This window comes from Microcaecilia unicolor, chromosome 2, assembly GCF_901765095.1.
Source record: "Microcaecilia unicolor chromosome 2, aMicUni1.1, whole genome shotgun sequence".
NCBI lineage: Eukaryota > Metazoa > Chordata > Amphibia > Gymnophiona > Siphonopidae > Microcaecilia > Microcaecilia unicolor.
The window spans coordinates 115128328-115149470 of record NC_044032.1 but is presented as its reverse complement, the minus strand read 5'-3'; the positions used below and the strand labels follow the sequence as shown (position 1 = coordinate 115149470).

Sequence of the window (21143 nt, the reverse complement as noted above, 5' to 3'; positions counted from 1 at the left end):
AAAATTCCAAACTTCTTCATCTAGAAAGATCTTACAGGGTGCTCCACGAGCCTCTTCGCTCATACACGGCCGCACTTTATCTAGGTTGACGTCAGACGCCATACGTCAGAGCTTTGACCCTCTCCCCTGGTTAGCCAACCTCTCCTCTTGATCTCCCATTTTCTTCCTTCCCCTCCTACCTTATTGTTTTTTCTGCTTTTTACTACATAATTTTGTCCTACACTGATATTACTTGCCATGTCTATTTAGAGCTACAGATATTCTCCAAGCAGGCATGATATTCTCACAAATGGGTAACATCATCCGACGGAGCCCGGTGCAGACTTCCAAACTGTGCTGCCACATTTTAAATCTTTAAAGCAGTGCTCCACAATACATGCATGGGTGCCTTCCCACCCAGTGTGCAAGTGCGGGACTGGCAGTCTTCCATTTTCCGTGGAACAGAGAGGTTGTGCTTTTAATGTCCTCAGTGCATCAACTTTTTTGCCTTGTGGTGCTGTTCCTTTTTGGGTCAAATTTTCCTCATGATTATCTGTTTTTGTCATAGTTTAACTCATAACATTGTTTTTATTGATTTATTTTTTCTATTTTTCATTTCTCGGCCCAAGTGGCCTCTGAAGCCTTCTGTCTACCTGGGCCCCTTCATCCGTTCTCGGGTACACGATTACTTGAGCTCCCTGGGCTGTTGACTCTTTTGACCTTGCGTAGTTCATTTTTCTCTCCATGTCATCGAGGGTGCAGAGTGGCTTTGAAAAGTATGTTCTGTGTAATAGAACTATTTCAGGCAAAGACCCTCATAACTATTCAGTGCCTGGGTCTGGCCCTCCAAAATATTCACTGCAACCTCTGTCAGTTCATGCGGAAGAGGTCCATTAAAGCCCGCAGAATCCAGCGTCAAAATCTTTTTGGTTCTGCATTGACTTCGACATTGTTATTGAGCAAAGCTGGAGATTCAGTCAAAGATATGGAACCTGTGTCGGCATCAGCATCGACGTCAAGTGTTCCCATGCAGCATCAAAATGGTGCTGCATTGAAGTCAATGCCATATTCACGCCAGGACTGTATGTCCTCCTCATTGGTACTTCGCGCATCGAGGGACCTACAATACAAAAAGCCTAAGAAGCATCACCTTCACTATCGCTTTCCCTCTCCCTCTAGGCATTCTTCTAGGCACTTGTTCAACACCTCCTCTGCATCAATGCACAGGAAGCGTCTGTGCCACTGGGACTGCTGTCCATCTCTACAGATCATTTCACATTGAGAGCCTTCGAGATCTTCTAGTTCTTCTATGCCTGCACAGGCTACACCTCAGGCTGCTTCCATACCGGCTTCTCAGCCGATACCAACACCTACTCTCATAAGGAAGTTTGGGCTCTGCTTAAGGAAGAGCTCTTGGGGCTACTGCAAGTGTAGTCTCTACAGGCATGCAAGCTGCTTGCACCTGCATCAGCCCAGCCTGTGGATACATTAGAGAGACAGTCACGGGAGAAGTCCCATATACTGGCTCGATGTCGGCCATCGGGAGCAGCTTGTACCGGACTGACACATGTAACGCCATCCACAGAGGAGCTTTCTCCAGCATCAGAAGCTCATATGCCTAGACGCAGTTTGACGCATAGTCGACACACCAGTCTGCACTTTCTCCCAAGTACTCGTCATGAGCAGTACTTTGGAGTATCCAACTCAGGCCTCTCCTGGAAGACAGATCATGACCTACAGGACCTCTCAGATGAGGAGTCCTATGGCGTTCCGTTTGATCCTTCTCCACCACCTCAGAGGTGAAAATTTCCTCCAGAAAGTATATCCTTTCCAGGGTTTGTTCATGAAATGACTCATTCTATACCTTTCAAGCTGGACACAGAAGAAGAAACTCAAACAGAACTTTTTGAGGTTCTTGACTATGATTCCCCACCAAGAGAAGATACTATAATTCCTCTCCATTCAGTTATGAAAACCACTTTATTCAAAAATTGAGACCCCCCCCCCCCCCCCCCTCTGGCAGTCCAAATTGCTCCAAAGAAAATTGACACAAATGTATAGAATACAAAAATGTGCCGTATTTGACAGGAAACAGCTACCACATCATTCTTTGCCGGTAGAGTCTGATTTAAAATGCACTCACAGTGCCAGATCCTATGCTTCTGCTCCTCCAGGAAGAGAAGCGAGAACTTTAGACTCTTGGAAGAAAACCTTCCAAGCCACAGTGCTCACCAGACGCATTTTAGACATTGTCTTTATTCCACCATTTATTTAAAATCTCTTCTATAGGGTTGTTTATCATTTGCTGAATATCTTCCTTCTGATAAATGAGAAGAGTTGCAAACACTTCACAAAAAGCTCCTTACTTGTCTTAAGCATCTTTGATGCTTTTGATGTCGTTTCCTACCTCTCTGCTCTGGCAATAGCAATATGTCAATTATCTAGGCTCAGAGTCTCTGAACTTGAATCAGCTGTCTAGGAGCGCCTTGCAGATGTTCTGGTCATGGAGACAACTTGTTTGGAGACGAGGTTGAGGAAGTGGCCAATCTAATCAAAAGACATACAGATACAATAAAAATATTATCTAGGCCACAGACTACTACACCTTCCTTTTCAGTGGAAGTTATGGACATTCTAATTATTATCCTTCTAGATGTCGTTATACTCCTACACCTCCTTCACCTGGGCACTCTACACGTCAACGATCCCATCCAAGGCAGTAGCATGGACAAAAGTCCAAAACACCACCTCAATCAAAGCAACAGCCAAGCTATTGACTCTTTACTAGAGAGCATTGCCACCGTTGAGTTGTCAATATCAGCAAACCTTCCTGTTGGAGGGAGACTCCTATTTCATCAAAGATGGTCTCTCATCACCTCTGATTGATGGATCTTATACACAATTCAACACAGCTACGCTCTGTGTTGGCAAGTAAGACTCCCAGATCATCCACCAAGACAGTCTCATTTCAACTCCCTCCAATTATTACGAGAGGAGCTCTTGACCCTCCTTTGGCAGAATGCAATAGAACCAGTTCCTCTGCTGGACAGGGGTCAAGGGTTCTACTCCAGGTATTTTCTGATTCCCAAAAAGATAGGAGGAGTATGTCAAATTCTTGATCTACGAGACTTAAAAAATTTCTCCCCCCAAAAATGTTTTTCATAGTATCTCTTGGGTCACTATTCCCCATGATACAGGTCAACGATTGGCTTTACTCTCTGGACCTCAAGGAGGCACACACCCACATACTTATTCTACCTGCTCACATAAAATATCTTTGATTCTGCTGTGGGTCTCTACACTATCAGTACAAGGTCTTATCATTTGGCTTGGCCGCGGCTCCTCAAATGTTCACGAAGTGTCTAGTATTCATAGCTGCAGCACTTCAGAGATGTGGCATCTACGTCTTTCCTTACCTGGACAACTGGTTAATCAAAGGCAGCCACTCAAAAATACGCCGATGTTTCCTTGAAGTCAACAATACGACTCCAAGAACTCCTTGGTGTTGTAGTCAACTACCCCAAATCACATCTTCAACTGGTACAAACTTTAAATTCATAGTGACTCTTCTCAACACAACTCAAGGTTGTAAGTTCCTTCCTCAGCAAAGGGCAAAAAATATAATGCATATCACCACTCAGGTATCCCAGGTGACTCATATACCTGTACGTCAGATGCTCCGCCTCAGTCACATGGCTTCAACAGTTCATGTGACACCATTGGCTTGCCTTCACTTTCAAATTCCTCAATGGATGCTCTCCTCGCCATGGACTCAGGCCACTGGGCACTTTTCTTCTCATATCCAGGTGACTCCAGAGCTATCTTTCCAATTCTGGCCTCAAGACTTAAGTCAGAGTACATTTGAGCTCCATCAGGTCATTTCATGCTAAACTTGAAAACAGACCAAGTGCAGTGCATCCCTTGATGACTAGATTCATGAAATGTTTATAACAGTCAGACCACCTCTGTTGGTATGGGATCTCAATGTCATTCTCACTTCCCTCTAGAAATCTCTGTTCGAACCACTGCATTCTTGTTCTCTAAAATTCCTCACTTATAAAGTATTGTTCTTGATAGCTCTTATTTCAACCAGAATAGTTAGTGAGCTTCAAGGCCTTATGGCAGATCCTCCTTACCCACCCCAAAGTCCTCCCAAAGGTTTTTCGTTATTTTCTGCCTGTCTTTTACCCTAAACCGCATTCTCATTCTGTAGAATCAGCTCTGCATACCTTGGGTTGCAAACGTGCTCTAGCATACTATCTAGAACGCACAAAGCCTCAACAACAATCCTCCCAGCTCTTTTTATCCTTTGGTCCTAATTGATTGGGAATTCCTATCACCAAGCATACAGTCTGTACGTGGGTGGCTGAGACTATCTCCTACGTATATGCTCAAGCTGGTCTGACCTTTGGTTGTGTCACCGCTCATAATGTATGAGCTATGGCAGTCTCGGTAGCCCATTTCCGCTCTGCCTGTATTCAAGATATTTGCAGTGCAGCTATGTGATCTGTTCACACTTTTATGACTCACTACTGTCTGGAGCAGTATTCCAGGTGGGATAGCCAGTTTGGTCAAGCTGTTCTGCAGAATCTTTTTACTGTTTAAAATCCAACTCTACCCTCCGGCCTGTTTTCATCAGGCTCACTATTCGCTTCACTATGAGCCTGGTAGCTAATGAGTGCCATTTGTGATAATATCATGCCTGCTTATCCTCGGAGAAAGCTACGTTATTCACCTGTAGCAGGTGTTCTCCGAGGACAGCAGGCATATATTCTCACAACCCGCCCACCTCCTTGCAGTTGTCTTCTTAGCTTTAACACTGTACTGCTGGTCCGCGTTTGCACGTTGGGCAGGAAAGCACATGCACGGTGGGGCACTGCCTTAAAGACTTAAACTGTAACAGTACACTTTGGCAGTGTCCACATCGGGCTGCGTTGGATGACATCACCCATTTGTGATAATATATACCTGCTGTCCACAGAGAATATCTGCTATGGGTGAGCTTTCTGTGCCTGATTATTGGGTTCTTTAGCATGACCATGTTTGTTTCCTTGCTTGTGGGGTGTGATGTTTTTAAGGGGGGGTCTTAGGGATATGCATCACATAGTAACATAGTAGATGACGGCAGAAAAAGACCTGCACGGTCCATCCAATCTGCCCAACAAGACAAACTCATATGTGTATACCTTACCTTGATTTGTACCTGCCTTATTCAGGGCACAGACCGTACAAGTCTGCCCAGCAGTATTTCCCGCCTCCCAACCACCAGTCCCGCCTCCCATCACCAGCTCTGGCACAGACTGTATAAGTCTGCCCTCCACTATCCTCGCCTCCCAACCACCAACCCCTCTTCCCCCCCCCCCACCTGCTCCGCCACCCAATTTCGGCTAAGCTTCTGAGGATCCATTCCTTCTTTACAGGATTCCTTTATGCATATCCCACGCATCACTTCCTCCACTGCCAGTCTGGTAGCCTTTGATGGAGAACCTCAAGCTGGTTAATAGTCTGGTTTGTGGAGGTTTTGGATGGAAGGGGAGGGTTGGGTAGATTTGTGTGAAAATGTTAACTTATTTGTTGAATATTTTATATTAGGTACTGGTTTGAATGTGCTCCCTTTTTGGTATGTTACGTATTTTGTGTTTCCTAAGTCCTGCACTCTGACCTTCAGATATTGACTTGGAATATTAAAGGGCTCAATACCCCCCCCCCCCCCCCCCAGAAGAGGCAATTATTATTCTGAGAGTTAACACATCCCCCATACTGTCAGCGAGAGACACATTTTAGATGAGATCATGAATATTTACTAAAACATCCTCATTATCCACGAATACTATTTGCCTCTGATACTGCAGGCACAAAAAAAAAAAAAGAGAGAGGTGATGTATTTACCTCTTCAAATTCAGCAGGTGAAACGAGACCCTGGTGGGAGGTATGTTATTGCTCGGGTGTTACTAGGTACTCAAGATCTCACGTTAGGTTCACTTTATGCCCCTAATGTTAATCAGTTTGCTTTCTTTTATCCCCTTTGGCCGCACATTTCTTCAAAAGTGGGTGGCAAGCTGATTTAACTCTACACACCCAGAGTTGGATCACTCGGGCTTTGTTTCTGGGGACCACAACAACTCTAGGTTTTAAGAGTGCTTGCTGGACTTAGAGGAAACTTATACACAGAGAGATACATCCAAGCCATAGGAATTATCGCCTATTCATAACAGGAAAACACCATTACCAGTATCACATTCTGCCATTTGGCCTTGGATCAGCCTCATGTTTTCATGAAATGCTTCCCCATGGTATTAGATATGCTAGGTGGTGCATATGTTTCCTTAACTGGATGATTGGCTGGCCAAGAACTTATCTCAAGAAGGAGCTCAGCCCTTCATCTTATTTAGAATTCACAGAAGCAGTGCTAGTAGACATGGTTCAGGGAAATGCCTTTGTCTCACTAGAAATGACTACCATCTTTGTATCCATGGTGCAAGAGACAAAAATGAATCAGCAGACATCAACATTGTTAATTTCCTTGGCACATCTCAAACTGAGACAAGCCTAATCAACTGTATGCTCATAGAGGATACAGGCCACTAAAACCTAAAATATGCAATTCTTGTCACCAGCAGTCACAGGGGCTCCGTCCGGAGAGCTGAACCAATCAAATCTGATAAAAAGAATTTCCTCAAATATATACAAATGTTATATCGTTCACCAAATAGTAGTCATCGTTCACCAAATAGTAGTCAGTTCAAACAAAGCTGCTGCACTGTTAAATAGTTACATAATCACAGGGAGGAAAAAGCCTCAGTAGACCCCTGCTATTTCACATAGTGATAGCAACTTGAGGTTCTATTGTCTATCATCACATAAAAAAAAATCTGTTATTTTTAATGCCAAAACATATAATATGCTCTTCTGCAAATAATTTTTCAAATTAACCGTACTTAACTTATAAGTTATTCAACCACCGCTCAAGTCCGACAGTGGCCAGCATTTCATTCTCTGCTTCAGGGACTTGCGGCATTCAGTAAAGCAGAAGCAAGCTCTCTGTTCCAGGTCTGCCAGACCAACTGCCCCCTCCTGCAGCCCCCCAGCTGCGGGGTGCAAGCAAAGCCAACTCCGCCCCCAGGCACTGTGCAGACAAACCCAAGAAAGATATTAAACTGCGCCACAGCTGGCCTGGCCGACCTGGAAAAGAGATTTTGCTCCTGCTTTATTGAATGTTGCAAGTCCCTGAAGCAGAATACACAGTATCAACCGCCTTTATCCAGATGTTTATTCACCCCTTTGAAAAAAATGTAGCAAATTGGTGAGGCAAGATATCCCTTGGATAAATCCATGTTAGATTTGTTTCATTAATCGATGCCTATGTTTATGCTGAGTAATTTTGTTCTTTATTATAGTCTACCATTTATCATGGCAGCACCTGATCCCATGTGATGAATCCTGGGATGCACCTCAAGGGGTCAGTGTGACAACTAAGGGAATTTTCCCCTTATTTGAAGGTACCTTGGTGTGTGGGGGGCTGATGCCAGTGGACACCAGGGATTTTTTCAAAATGGCAGGGTAGTGAGTTCAGGTTGGGGGAGAAGGGGAGCCATGTTGCCAGGTAGGAGAATCAAATCAGTTTAGTTCGGGGATGGAATGAGGGCGGCTGCTAGACTACCAGGAGGTTTTGTTTGTTGGGGGGTGGGGCAGCTGCTAGACTCACAGAGACAACAGACAATGCAGAAAACTGGGTGGGGTTAAGGCCTCTCCTCACCCTTCTTCACCACCTTAGACATGGGGGTAAATTTCTTTGTGTAGGTGAGCAGAAATATCTCTGCATTGCTGTGGTTTAATTAGTAGCCTCCTTTGTATGCATTTTAATAGAATGTGCACTGATGTCTACTGTGAGAGTTAATTAAGATGCTGAACTAGAAAGTTGCACACGGACAGAAATCTAACCTGTCTGTGCCACAAGTAATCTCCATCCCTGGCCCACCTACACACCCCGCCGCTCAGTCACCTTGACCCCTCCCAAGAAATCCAGATTCTGTAAGCAGTGAAAATACAGGTTAAAGTAACATAAATGCATTTTCTTCCATACTCTGCTCAATACAAAATTTTAAAAGATGTACATTTTCAAAAATGCAAATATCTAAGAGCTGCATATCCCCCTTTCCTTTCCCTTCCATCCCCTTCTATCCCATGTTCTCTGTTTCCCCCTTTTCCCTTCCCCCTCCATGTACGTCACCCTTAACACTCTTTTTCCAACCTCCCTCCCTGCACCCACACTCCACCTTTTTTTTTTTTTACAGCCCCCTCCCTTTCCTCATCCATCCATCCATCCATCTTTTTTACAGCCCCCTTACACCTACTTTCCCAATTTTTTTCAGCTCCCTTCTTCCACCTTTTTTACAGCCTGCACCCACCCACCACCCAAATGCTCGTGTCCATCTTTTCCTCTTCATTTCTGCAGTCAGCCACCTCAATGAGAAACCAAAAATTCACTGTCTGGCCTCCCGCATATACCTCTAAACACCCTGGTGGTCTAGTGGTCTCTTCAGGGCAAGAAAGATCCCCATTCTGTCCCGCTGCCACTGAAGTGGTGGTAGCGAGTGGATTAGCGGCAGTAGGGCAGGAAAGAATGGGGATTTTTCCTGCCCCGAAGAGACCACTGGACCACCAGGATGTATAGAGGTACATGCGGGGAGAGAATCCTGAGGCTCAGAGGGGGGAATGGAACTCTGGTCTACACTTCTATGGGAACCCTGCAGGACCTGGGTCCATCCCCATGGGATCCCCACAGACCTGGGTCCATCCCTGTGGGATCCCTGTGGACCTGGAGGGGATCCCCATTCCCGTGCAGCTCTCTACACTGCACCTCATTCTTTATCATTTGCTGACTAATGCACATGCTCTTTTGTCTACAGGAGCTTTCTTCATTGGTTCCTGTGTTTGTAGCAGGTGGTTTGGGAATTTGTGAACACTTTGCTTTGTTTTGGTCAGCTGAACTCCTGGGTGCTTTGGCCTGATTGGTATAGTTCTAAAGGCACTGCTGGATATCTTTTGTATAGCAAAAACCTACATTATACTAAATATGTACTCTGAATTGACATGACATTGACAGAAATTCATTTTCATTATAAAACAGAGTTTAAACTTGCAGAGCTAATTGAGATTTTGCTCTTTTTCTGTTAAAAAGTTGTGTATTGATCATAATTTTCTATCATTCAGATGCAGAGCCTGCAAGGTGGTACAGAGGCCATTGCCCTACTGAATCAGTTAGAAGCTGATTATTACAATCTTCAGCTTCAGCTATATGAAGTACAATTTGAGATATTGAAATGCGAAGAACTGCTACTGACAGCACAACTTGAAAGCATCAGAAGACAGATATCAGGTGCAAAATACATTTGATATACAAAATGTAAATAGAAGCATTTATACATGTAGTTTGTTGTACATATGTAAATGCAGTTCTAGAATGCTGCTATTTAATGTAGTGATCCACACCATGTCTAGATGGCAGAGGTGCATGGTTATGGCATTGAGTGGGAATGGTTTGGGCGGGCCTACAATGTTTACATTTATTTCCCATTTTGCTAAGGGAATATATATCGATATCAAAAATTGTAGATGTCATTTACACCTGCCCTGAGACAGGCATAAGTGCCTGTCTGAAGGAGCAGGTGTAGACTGAAGCTAGCACACCTCTCCAGAAATCAATACCCGCTGAGTAGATTATTCTCCCCCCCCCCCCCCCCCAAACCATGATACCATCTCCAGCTTAAGTGGGGTCCCTGGTGTCACTTCTGCTCTTTCAACACTGGGTTCCAAAATGGCTCATGTGACCCTCTATTGGTAATCTCATGGTACTACCGCTAGAGGGTAGGCTGCCAAATAAGATTTCCAAAATGCGCCTATGACATCTAGTGATAGTACTGCGAGATTACTGCTAAAGGTCACGGGTTCCATTTTTGGAACCTGGAGCCAAAGGAGCAGGAGCAACACCAGGGATTCTAGTTAGATCAGGGATGAGTTAGGGAGGTTGGAGGGGGTCTCCACAGAGGAGTATTAATTTTAGGGGATGGGAGTATTAGTGGGCAGGGGTATACTTCTGGAGGGGTCAGTGATGTTGGGAGTATTTGTGTTGGGGGTGGGTATGTGCAGGGGTGCATGGTTTTTCAGGACATGGAAGAGGGGAATTGGATGTCAAATGAGGTTTATTGGTGGGGGGGGGGGGGGGGGGGTCCTGTGCAGTTGGTGGAAGGGAGTCATTGTATGAGTGCAGACTGGAAGCAGTGATTTTAAAAATCTGCTTCCACATGCATGCAGAGTGAAATAGCACACGCCCTTCCACATATTTTACAAGAGGCTATATTTGGCAGAGCCTTTGTAACATACAGAGGAAATTATGCACGACTTGACTTGGACACCTCAGTTCTCAACTCCATGATGATCTAAAATTGGGCTCCAAATCTCTGTCTGAAGACAGTTTTAGTACCTAAGTAATTTTATCTGGAATACTCACTCTCAGTCAAACTAGATTCCCAGGTTGGCAGTTGGGGATCCGAAGCTTTGAACTGCTTGTTAAGCAAATAGACAACCACAGTGCTAGTAGCTTGTTATAACCCCTAGTGGTATTTCTCATCTAACATGGTAGTCAGTCCAGGCCACCAATATTGAATATCCAGGCATATGTGGCCAGTTAAAACTTATGCAATTAAGTGCAGTATTGAATCACAACAAAGATTAAGATGAGACTGTGTTTTATGCAGTTACCTTATGCGGTTTAAGTGCTGACTCTGCCCCTGGACCGTCCACAAAGTAGCCGGTTTCGGCTTAGGTGCTAACCAGGCAAATTCAGCAAATTCTGGTGAATATGCCTGGTTAGCCCTGTACAAGGGATTTAAACAGCCAGGAATCGTTTCTGGCCATTTAAATCATTTTGAATATTGAACCCATCTGTTAGCATTTTTAGAAATGTTTTCTCTTTCAGGTGAAAATTTTCAATATCCTACAAGGAATAACATCCTTTGGGGCGAGTGTCTATGTCTTCAGATCAGACTGCCCTCCCATGGCGAAAGTCCTATAGAGTGGCTTTGATACTCTTTAGACACTTCCCTAGGCTTCACTGACTGCACCTGAGGAAACTTATTGCTCAGAGCAGATGACTCACATGCATTTAAACGCTTGGTACTTCATTGTGTTATAACGCTCCTGCTTCAGGCTTCTTTTCTTGTCTCTGAATTTGCTTAGCTGGCTCATCCCTTTAGGAGGCTCCAGAACAGACTAGCCTTGTTTAGGAGTAGGGCATTTTCCCTGGTAATAGGAATCCTACCACTCCCAGGTCACATTAATGTGACAAACACAAACCCCTTACATAAGTACATAATTGCTATACTGGGACAGACCAAAGGTCCATCAAGCCCAGCATCCTGTTCCCAACAGTGGCCAATTCAGGTCACAAATACCTGTCAAGATCCCCAAAAAGTACAAAACATTTTATACTGCTTATCCCAGAAATAGTGGATTATCACTGAGGCCTGTCAGACTATTTGTGATTTCAGGCCCTGAACCAAAGTCCCTAGTTAGGTTCATATTATACATACACTATCCCCATTTGTGAGCACCAGATCCAGCGTCGCTCCCTCCCTCGTGGATTCCATCATCATTTGTCTGAGCAGAGCACTTTGAAAAGCATCCACGATCTCTCTACTTCTTTCCAATTCCGCAGATGGAACTTTCCAGTCTACATCTGGCAGATTGAAATCTCCCAGCAACAGCACCTCTGTTTTCTTTCCCAATATGTTTATCTAGTTCTTCCGATTGTGGGAGGTTTGTAGACAACACCCATGTGGACAGAGGTTCTGTCGTCTCTTTGTAAGATGATCCATATTGCTTCTTCTTTTCCCCAGGACCCTGTCATTTCAGTCATTTCGATATCACTTCTCACATACAGATCTACTCCTACACCTTTATGACCATATCTATCCTTCCTAAATAGATTATAGCCTGATATATTTACATCCCATTCATGGGAATCATTGAGCCATGTCTCCGTGATTGCAACAACGTCTGCCTCCAACATCAGGGCTTGCAGGTCATGAACTTTATTGCTTAGACTGCGAGCATTTGTGGTCATCGCTTTCCATCTACATTTCAGTGGCATTTTTTTCCTTCTGTTTAGTATTTTGTTTAGTCTCACTTCCTGCTGTATTGTTAAGAAGTGATCTGCTAAGATTGTTTATTTTGCTTTCTTTTCTATTGTCACATCTGTCTTTAGTTTTAGCTGGGGGTGAGCACTTGAAGTGACCTGCCTCCATATGCCACCCCCACCTTCTAGTTTAAATGCCTAGAAATATAGTGTCTAAATTTCTCCCCAAGGATTTTTTTTTCTTGCCACAGTGAGATGCAGCCCATCGTTACAATATAATCTTTTGTTTTTCCATGTATTGCCCCATCCTCCTGTGTACCTAAATTTCTCCGAGGACAAGCAGGCTGCTTGTTCTCACGACTGGGTGACGTCCGCGGCAGCCCCCACCAACCGGAAAGAAGCTTCGCGGGACGGTCGGCACGCTGGGCACGCCCACCGCGCATGCGCGGCCGTCTTCCCGCCCGTGCGCGACCGCTCCCGCCAGTTCCTTTTTTTCCGCGACTGGAGAGAGTTGTGCTTCTGCCACTCTCTCTGTTTCAGCCGCCGGATTTTTCGACCGCGTTTACGCGGATCGTCGCTTCGCTATCGGATTACCGTTCGGTTTTCCCTCTTTTTCTTGTTTGTTAAAAAAAAAAAAAAAGAGAAAATCTCTGCGCGTGTGGAGCACGCGCTCCCCTTTTTCCCTCGCTTCCAGCGGGGACGCTACGTTGCGGCCTAGTGGTCGCTCGGTCGTTTATCTTTTCGTGGTGTGATTTTAGCCACCATTGACGACTTTGACTTCGCCGACGCGATTTTTCCGTCGATGTCCTCGAAGGTCCCGAGTGGATTTAAAAAGTGTGGTCGCTGCGGCCGGCTGATCTCGCAGACCGACACCCACGCTTGGTGCCTCCAGTGCCTCGGGCCGGAGCACAATCTCAAGTCGTGTGCTTTGTGTCTCGGTCTCCGGAAACGGACTCAGGTTGCGAGGCAAGTTCTGCGGGACCGTCTTTTTGGAACTTGCGCCGGCCCCTCGACGTCGACCTCGACGGCATCGGTATCGAAGGCCGGTTCTTCGGTACCGGTATCGATGCCCGAGACATCGGCACCGATGGCAGCGACCCCAGGAGAACAGGTCCCGTTGGCCCGCCGGTCCGCCGGTGAGAGTGGGGTTGAGAGGCCGCGTGGGCAGTCGGCCCCGGTCACTCCCTCAGCTCGTGAGCCACGGGACCGACCGCTGTCTGACCCGGTGCCTCGAGACCGAGGGGGATCGACCTCCTCCTCCTCCATGCCCTCCGGCGCCGGTGACGTGCATCGAAAAAAGGATAAGAAGCGTCGTCACCGGACGCCCTCGGTGCATCCCGAAGAGGAGTCGACGCCGAAGCGTCATCGTCGAGAGGAGAGGTCTCCGTCGGTTGTGGAGGTACCGACGCGTCGGGGTTCCGGCACCTCGGTGCCGTCTCCTGGCTCCCAGCAGCTTCCGGCACCGACACCCTTACCGGCCCCACCGCCTTTCCCGGCACCGGGCCTGGACGAGTGCCTCAGAGCCATCCTTCCGGGGATCCTGGAAGGGCTGATGCGCCAGGCTGTGCCGGCGCCGGGGGTGCTTGCGCCCTCGGCGCCGATGACTGTGGCGCCGGCGAGCTCTAGCCCGGCGCCGGGGCTGTCGACACCGCCGCCGCTTGCGGTGCCGGTCTCGACTGCCACGCAGGTGGAGTCCCCGTCGACGTCGATGGAGGGAGCTCCGTCCCCGCCGGCGCGGGAGTCCACCGCTCGACGACACCGAGACCTCGGTGCCTCGACGTCGAGCCGGGCCCGGTACAGGACTCAGCTACATGAGCTAATGTCCGATACCGAGGATGAGGACTCGTGGGGGGAAGAGGAGGACCCTAGATATTTCTCCTCAGAGGAGTCTACGGGCCTTCCCTCGGACCCCACGCCTTCACCGGAGAGGAAGCTCTCACCTCCTGAGAGTCTCTCCTTTGCCTCCTTTGTGCGGGATATGTCTATCAGCATTCCCTTCCCCGTGGTCTCTGTGGAAGAGCCGAGGGCCGAGATGCTCGAGGTCCTCGACTATCCATCACCACCTAGAGAGTCCTCCACGGTGCCGCTGCACAATGTCCTGAAGGAGACGCTGCTCCGGAACTGGGTGCGACCATTAACTAACCCCACCATTCCCAAGAAAGCAGAGTCCCAGTACAGGATCCACTCTGACCCAGAGCTCATGCGGCCCCAATTGCCCCATGACTCAGCGGTCGTGGATTCTGCTCTCAAGAGGGCACGGAGTTCGAGGGATACCGCCTCGGCGCCCCCGGGGCGGGAGTCTCGCACTCTGGACTCGTTTGGGAGGAAGGCCTACCAGTCCTCCATGCTCGTGACCCGCATCCAGTCATACCTGCTCTATATGACCATTCACATGCGGACCTATGTGCAACAACTGGCGGACCTGGTCGAGAAGCTCCCGCCGGAGCAGTCCAGGCCTTATCAGGAGGTGGTCAGGCAGCTGAAGGCGTGCAGAAAGTTCCTGTCCAGGGGTATTTTTGACACCTGTGACGTGGCATCTCGTGCTGCGGCCCAAGGTATAGTGATGCGCAGGCTCTCATGGCTGCGTGCCTCTGACCTTGGCAACCGCACCCAGCAGAGACTGGCCGACGTCCCTTGCCGGGGGGATAACATTTTTGGTGAGAAGGTCGAGCAGATGGTGGACCAACTGCATCAGCGGGAAACCGCTCTCGACAAGCTCTCCCACCGGGCGCCTTCAGCATCCACCTCAGCAGGTGGACGTTTTCCCGGGCCCGGCAGGCTGCACCCTATTCTTTTGCAAAGCGTAGGTACAACCAGCCGGCCCGAAGGCCTCGTCAGGCACAGGGACAGCCCCAGCGCGCTCGTTCCCGTCAACAGCGTGCGCCTAAGCAGCCCCCTGCGCCTCCACAGCAAAAGCCAGGGACGGGCTTTTGACTGGATCCACGGGAACATAGCCGCCCTCAAAGTGTCCGTACCGGACGATCTGCCGGTCGGGGGGGAGGTTAAAATTCTTTCACCAAAGGTGGCCTCTCATAACCTCCGACCAGTGGGTTCTCCAAATAGTGCGGTGCGGATACGCCCTGAATTTGGCCTCCCTGCCTCCAAATTGTCCTCCGGGAGCTCAATCCTTCAGCTCCCATCACAAGCAGGTACTTGCAGAGGAACTCTCCGCCCTTCTCAGCGCCAATGCGGTCGAGCCCGTACCACCCGGGCAGGAAGGGCAGGGATTCTATTCCAGGTACTTCCTTGTGGAAAAGAAAACAGGGGGGATGCGTCCCATCCTAGACCTGAGAGGCCTGAACAAATTCCTGGTCAAAGAAAAGTTCAGGATGCTTTCCTTGGGCACCCTTCTGCCAATGATTCAGAAAAACGATTGGCTATGTTCCCTGGATTTAAAGGATGCATATACTCACATCCCGATACTGCCAGCTCACAGACAGTATCTCAGATTCCGCCTGGGCGCACGGCACTTTCAGTATTGTGTGCTGCCCTTTGGGCTCGCCTCTGCCCCACGAGTGTTTACAAAGTGCCTCGTGGTGGTGGCGGCGTACCTACGCAGGCTGGGAGTGCACGTGTTCCCATATCTCGACGATTGGCTGGTCAAGAACACCTCGGAGGCAGGAGCCCTCCGGTCCATGCAGTGCACTATTCAACTTCTGGAGCTGCTGGGGTTTGTGATAAATTACCCAAAGTCCCATCTCCAGCCATCCCAGTCTCTGGAATTCATAGGAGCTCTGCTGAATACCCAGACGGCTCAGGCCTACCTTCCCGAAGCGCGGGCCACCAATCTCCTGGCCCTGGCTTCGCAGACCAGAGCGTCTCAGCAGGTCACAGCTCGGCAGATGTTGAGACTTCTGGGTCATATGGCCTCCACAGTTCATGTGACTCCCATGGCTCGTCTTCGCATGAGATCTGCTCAATGGACCCTAGCTTCCCAGTGGTTCCAAGCCACCGGGAATCTAGAAGATGTCATCCGCCTCTCCACCAGTTGCCGCACTTCACTGCTCTGGTGGACCATCCGGACCAATTTGACCCTGGGACGTCCATTCCAAATTCCGCAGCCTTCGAAAGTGCTGACGACGGATGCATCTCGCCTGGGGTGGGGAGCTCACGTCGATGGGCTTCACACCCAGGGTCTGTGGTCCCTCCAGGAAAAGGATCTACAGATCAACCTCCTGGAGCTCCGAGCGATCTGGAACGCACTGAAGGCTTTCAGAGATCGGCTGTCCTACCAAATTATCCAAATTCGGACAGACAATCAGGTTGCAATGTATTACGTCAACAAGCAGGGGGGCACCGGATCTCGCCCCCTGTGTCAGGAAGCCGTCGGGATGTGGCGTTGGGCGTGCCGGTTCGGCATGCTTCTCCAAGCCACATACCTGGCAGGCGTAAACAACAGTCTGGCCGACAGACTGAGCAGAGTCATGCAACCGCACGAGTGGTCGCTCCATTCCAGAGTGGTACGCAAGATCTTCCGAGAGTGGGGCACCCCCTCGGTGGATCTTTTCGCCTCTCAGACCAACCACAAGCTGCCTCTGTTCTGTTCCAGACTTCAGACACACGGCAGGCTAGCGTCAGATGCCTTTCTCCTTCATTGGGGGACCGGCCTCCTGTATGCTTATCCTCCCATACCTTTGGTGGGGAAGACCTTACTGAAGCTCAAGCAAGACCGTGGCACCATGATTCTGATAGCGCCCTTTTGGCCCCGTCAGATCTGGTTCCCTCTTCTTCTGGAGTTGTCCTCAGAAGAACCGTGGAGATTGGAGTGTTTTCCGACTCTCATTTCGCAGAACGACGGAGCGTTGCTGCACCCCAACCTTCAATCCCTGGCTCTCACGGCCTGGATGTTGAGGGCGTAGACTTCGCTGCGTTGGGTCTGTCTGAGGGTGTCTCCCGGGTCTTGCTTGCCTCTAGGAAGGATTCCACTAAAAAGAGTTACTTTTTCAAGTGGAGGAGGTTTGTCGTTTGGTGTGAGAGCAAGGCCCTAGAACCTCGCTCTTGCCCTGCACAGAACCTGCTTGAATACCTTCTGCACTTATCAGAGTCTGGCCTCAAGACCAACTCAGTAAGGAATCACCTTAGTGCGATTAGTGCTTACCATTATCGTGTGGAAGGTAAAGCCATCTCTGGAGAGCCTTTAGTCGTTCGATTCATGAGAGGCTTGCTTTTGTCAAAGCCCCCTATCAAGCCTCCTACTGTGTCATGGGATCTCAACGTCGTCCTCACCCAGCTGATGAAACCTCCTTTGAGCCACTGAATACCTGCCATCTGAAGTACTTGACCTGGAAGGTCATTTTCTTGGTGGCAGTTACTTCAGCTCGTAGGGTCAGTGAGCTTCAAGCCCTAGTAGCTCATGCTCCATATACCAAATTTCATCACAACAGAGTAGTGCTCCGCACCCACCCAAAGTTCCTGCCGAAGGTGGTGTCGGAGTTCCATCTTAACCAGTCAATTGTCTTGCCAACATTCTTCCCCAGGCCGCATACCCGCCCTGCTGAACGTCAGTTGCACACATTGGACTGCAAGAGAGCATTGGCCTTCTATCTGGAGCGGACACAGCCCAACAGACAGTCCGCCCAATTGTTTATTTCTTTCGACCCTAACAGGCTAGGGGTCGCTGTCGGGAAACGCACCATCTCCAATTGGCTAGCAGATTGCATTTCCTTCACTTACGCCCAGGCTGGGCTGACTCTTGAGGGTCATGTCACGGCTCATAGTGTCAGAGCCATGGCAGCGTCGGTGGCCCACTTGAAGTCAGCCACTATTGAAGAGATCTGCAAGGCTGCGACGTGGTCATCTGTCCACACATTCACATCTCATTACTGCCTCCAGCAGGATACCCGACGCGACAGTCGGTTCGGGCAGTCGGTGCTGCAGAATCTGTTTGGGGTGTAAATCCAACTCCACCCTCCAGGACCCGAATTTATTCTGGTCAGGCTGCACTCTCAGTTAGTTGTTCTTCGTAGGTCAATTTCTGTTGTACCCTCGCCGTTGCGAGGTTCAATTGACCTGGGTTCTTGTTTTGAGTGAGCCTGAGAGCTAGGGATACCCCAGTCGTGAGAACAAGCAGCCTGCTTGTCCTCGGAGAAAGGGTATGATACATACCTGTAGCAGTTGTTCTCCGAGGACAGCAGGCTGATTGTTCTCACCTACCCTCCCTCCTCCCCTTTGGAGTTGTGTGTTTCATCTTTTTGCTAGTCATTCAACTGGCGGGAGCGGTCGCGCACGGGCGGGAAGACGGCCGCGCATGCGCGGTGGGCGTGCCCAGCGTGCCGACCGTCCCGCGAAGCTTCTTTCCGGTTGGTGGGGGCTGCCGCGGACGTCACCCAGTCGTGAGAACAATCAGCCTGCTGTCCTCGGAGAACAACTGCTACAGGTATTTATCATACCCTCCTTCTTGATGACACCAGGCTTTGAGTCAGCTATTGAAATTTTCAGTACTTTGCAATCTTTTCTCTCCCTTTCCAAGCTGTAGGTAGTACTTCAGAAAAAGCTATTGTTTGTACCAAAGGTTTTAACCCCTTCCCCAGCTCCTGAAAAGCTCTCTGCGTGGCAAGTGGGGTATTACTGGACAAGTCATTTGTATATATTATTTATATATTTATTGCATTTGTATCCCACATTTTCCCACCTTTTTGCAGGCTCAATGTGGCTTACAATACATCATGAATGGTGAAGATATATTAGAAGAATAGACCAGAATTAAACACAATATTCGAGGTGCGGTGGCACCATGGAGCGATACAAAGGCATTATAACGTCCTCATTTTTGTTTTCCATTTCTTTCCTAATAATACCCATCATTTTATTTGCTTTCTTAGCCGCCGCAGTGCACTGAGCAGAAGGTTTCAATGTATCATCAACGACGACACCTAGATCCCTTTCTTGGTCTGTGACTCCTAACGTGGAACCTTGCATTACGTAGCTGTAATTCGGGCTCCTCTTTCCCACATTTATCACTTTGCACTTGCTCACATTAAACGTCATCTGCCATTTAGATGCCCCATCTCCCAGTCTTGTAAGGTCCTCTTGTAATTTTTCACAATCCTCCCGCGATTTAGCGACTTTGAATAACTTGTGTCATCAGCAAATTTAATTACTTCACTAGTTACGCCCATCTCTAGGTCATTTATAAATATGTTAAAAAGCAGCGCCCCAGCACAGACCCCTGGGGAACCCCACTAACTACCCATCTCCATTGAGAATACTGACCATTTAACCCTACTCTCTGTTTTCTATCTTTTAACCAGTTTTTAATCCACAATAGAACACTACCTCCTATCCCATGACTCTCCAATTTCCTCTGGAGTCTTTCATGAGGTACTTTGTCAAATGCCTTCTGAAAATCCAGATATACAATATCAACCGGCTCACATTTATCCACATGGTTGTTCACCCCTTCAAAGAAATGTAGTAGATTGGTGAGGCAAGATTTTCTTCACTAAATCCATATTGACTTTGTCTCATTAATCTATGCTTTTGAATATGCTCTGTAATTTTGTTCTTTATAATAGTCTGTACCATTTTGCCTGGCACTGACGACAGACTCACCTGTCTATAATTTCCAGGATCTCCTCTGGAAGCTTTTTAAAAAATCGGCGTTACATTGGTCACCCTTCAATCTTCCGGTACCACACTCGATTTTAAGGATAAATTACATATTACTAACGGTAGCTCCTCAAGTTCATTTTTCAGTTCTTTCAGTACTCTGGGATGAATACCATCTGGTCCAGGAGAATTGCTACTCTATTTGTCAAATTGCCCCATTACATCCTGTAGATTTATAGAGAATTCATTTAATCTCTCTGCTATGGCTTTGTCTTCCCTGATCGCCTCTTTTACCCCTCAGTCATCTAGTGGTCCAAGTGATTCTTTTGCCGACGTCTTGCTTTTAAAATACCTAAAATAATTTTTTACTATGTGTTCTTGCCTCCAACGCAATCTTTTTTTCAAAGTCCCTCTTTGTCTTCCTTATCAGCGCTTTGCATTTGACTTGACATTCCTTATGCTGTTTCTTATTATTGTCAGTCCCTTCCATTTTCTGAAGGATTTTCTTTTAGCTCTAATAACTTCCTTCACCTCACTTTTTAACCACGCCAGCTGTCGTTTGGTCTTCCGTTCTCCTTTTTTAATACGCGGAATATATTTGGCCTGGGCTTCCAGGATGGTGTTTTTGAACAGCAGCCACGCCTGATGTAAATTTTTGATCCTTGCAGATGCTCCTTTAATTTTTTTTCCACCGTTCTTCTCATTTTAAAAGATCTTACCTTGGGGTCCGGCGGCAGCAGTGAAAGGCGAGCAAGCACGGCGCTTCAGCCTGCCTTCCCTTCTCTCTCAGCTCTGCTCTGGTCCCGCCCTTCTGGAAACAGGAAATGAGGGCGGGACCAGAGCAGAGCTGAGAGAGAAGGGAAGGCAGGCTGAAGCGCCGTGCTTGCTCGCCTTCCACTGCTGCCGCCGGACCCTGAGGTAAGAACTTTTAAATTCTGGGTGGCACGCAGGAAGGCGAGGGGCAGGCGGAGGACTGGGAGAAGAGGGCGGGCAACGGAGGTCGGGCTGCCACTCAGAGGGGAGAGATAGAGAGGGAGGGAGGCGCGGGGGGCATGGAACTCGGAGGGGAGGAGAGGGAGGGAGAGAGAGGGGGCCTGGAACTCGGAGGGGAGGAGAGGGAGGGGGCCTTGAACAGCCGGCTGCTCCCCAGCACTATTTAGAATTCTATCTTGGTGACGCATGAGGTCTGCCACCATCGCACCAGGCAGGCAAGTCACCATGCGATCCTCACGTCCACCTGCCACCCGCTATCTACATGCCTAATAATCGAATCACCCACTACAGCAGCTGTCCTAACAGTTCCCACCTGGGCAGTAGCTCCTGCAGACACATCCTTGGTGCAAGAGGATATTGCATTCCTTGGTGTGCTGTTCCTGTCTACAGGATTACTTCCAGCCTCACCAGGGTGATGCTCACCTTTTAGTAGGCCTCCCTCCTCCAAGGCAGCACAGGAGCTGCTAGATTGGAGGTGGGACTTCTC

At 48.3% G+C, this 21143-nt stretch overlaps 1 protein-coding gene across 1 annotated transcript in view; it reads left to right on the top strand.

Moving 5' to 3' along the window:
* The window catches only part of JMY (junction mediating and regulatory protein, p53 cofactor), a 273665-nt gene that overhangs the window by 84870 nt on the left and 167652 nt on the right, over window positions 1-21143 (top strand). Inside the window, exon 5 of the mRNA XM_030193232.1 lies at window positions 9193-9358. Within this exon, the coding sequence (XP_030049092.1) occupies window positions 9193-9358 (166 nt within the window). The remainder of the gene's footprint in view (window positions 1-9192; window positions 9359-21143) is intronic.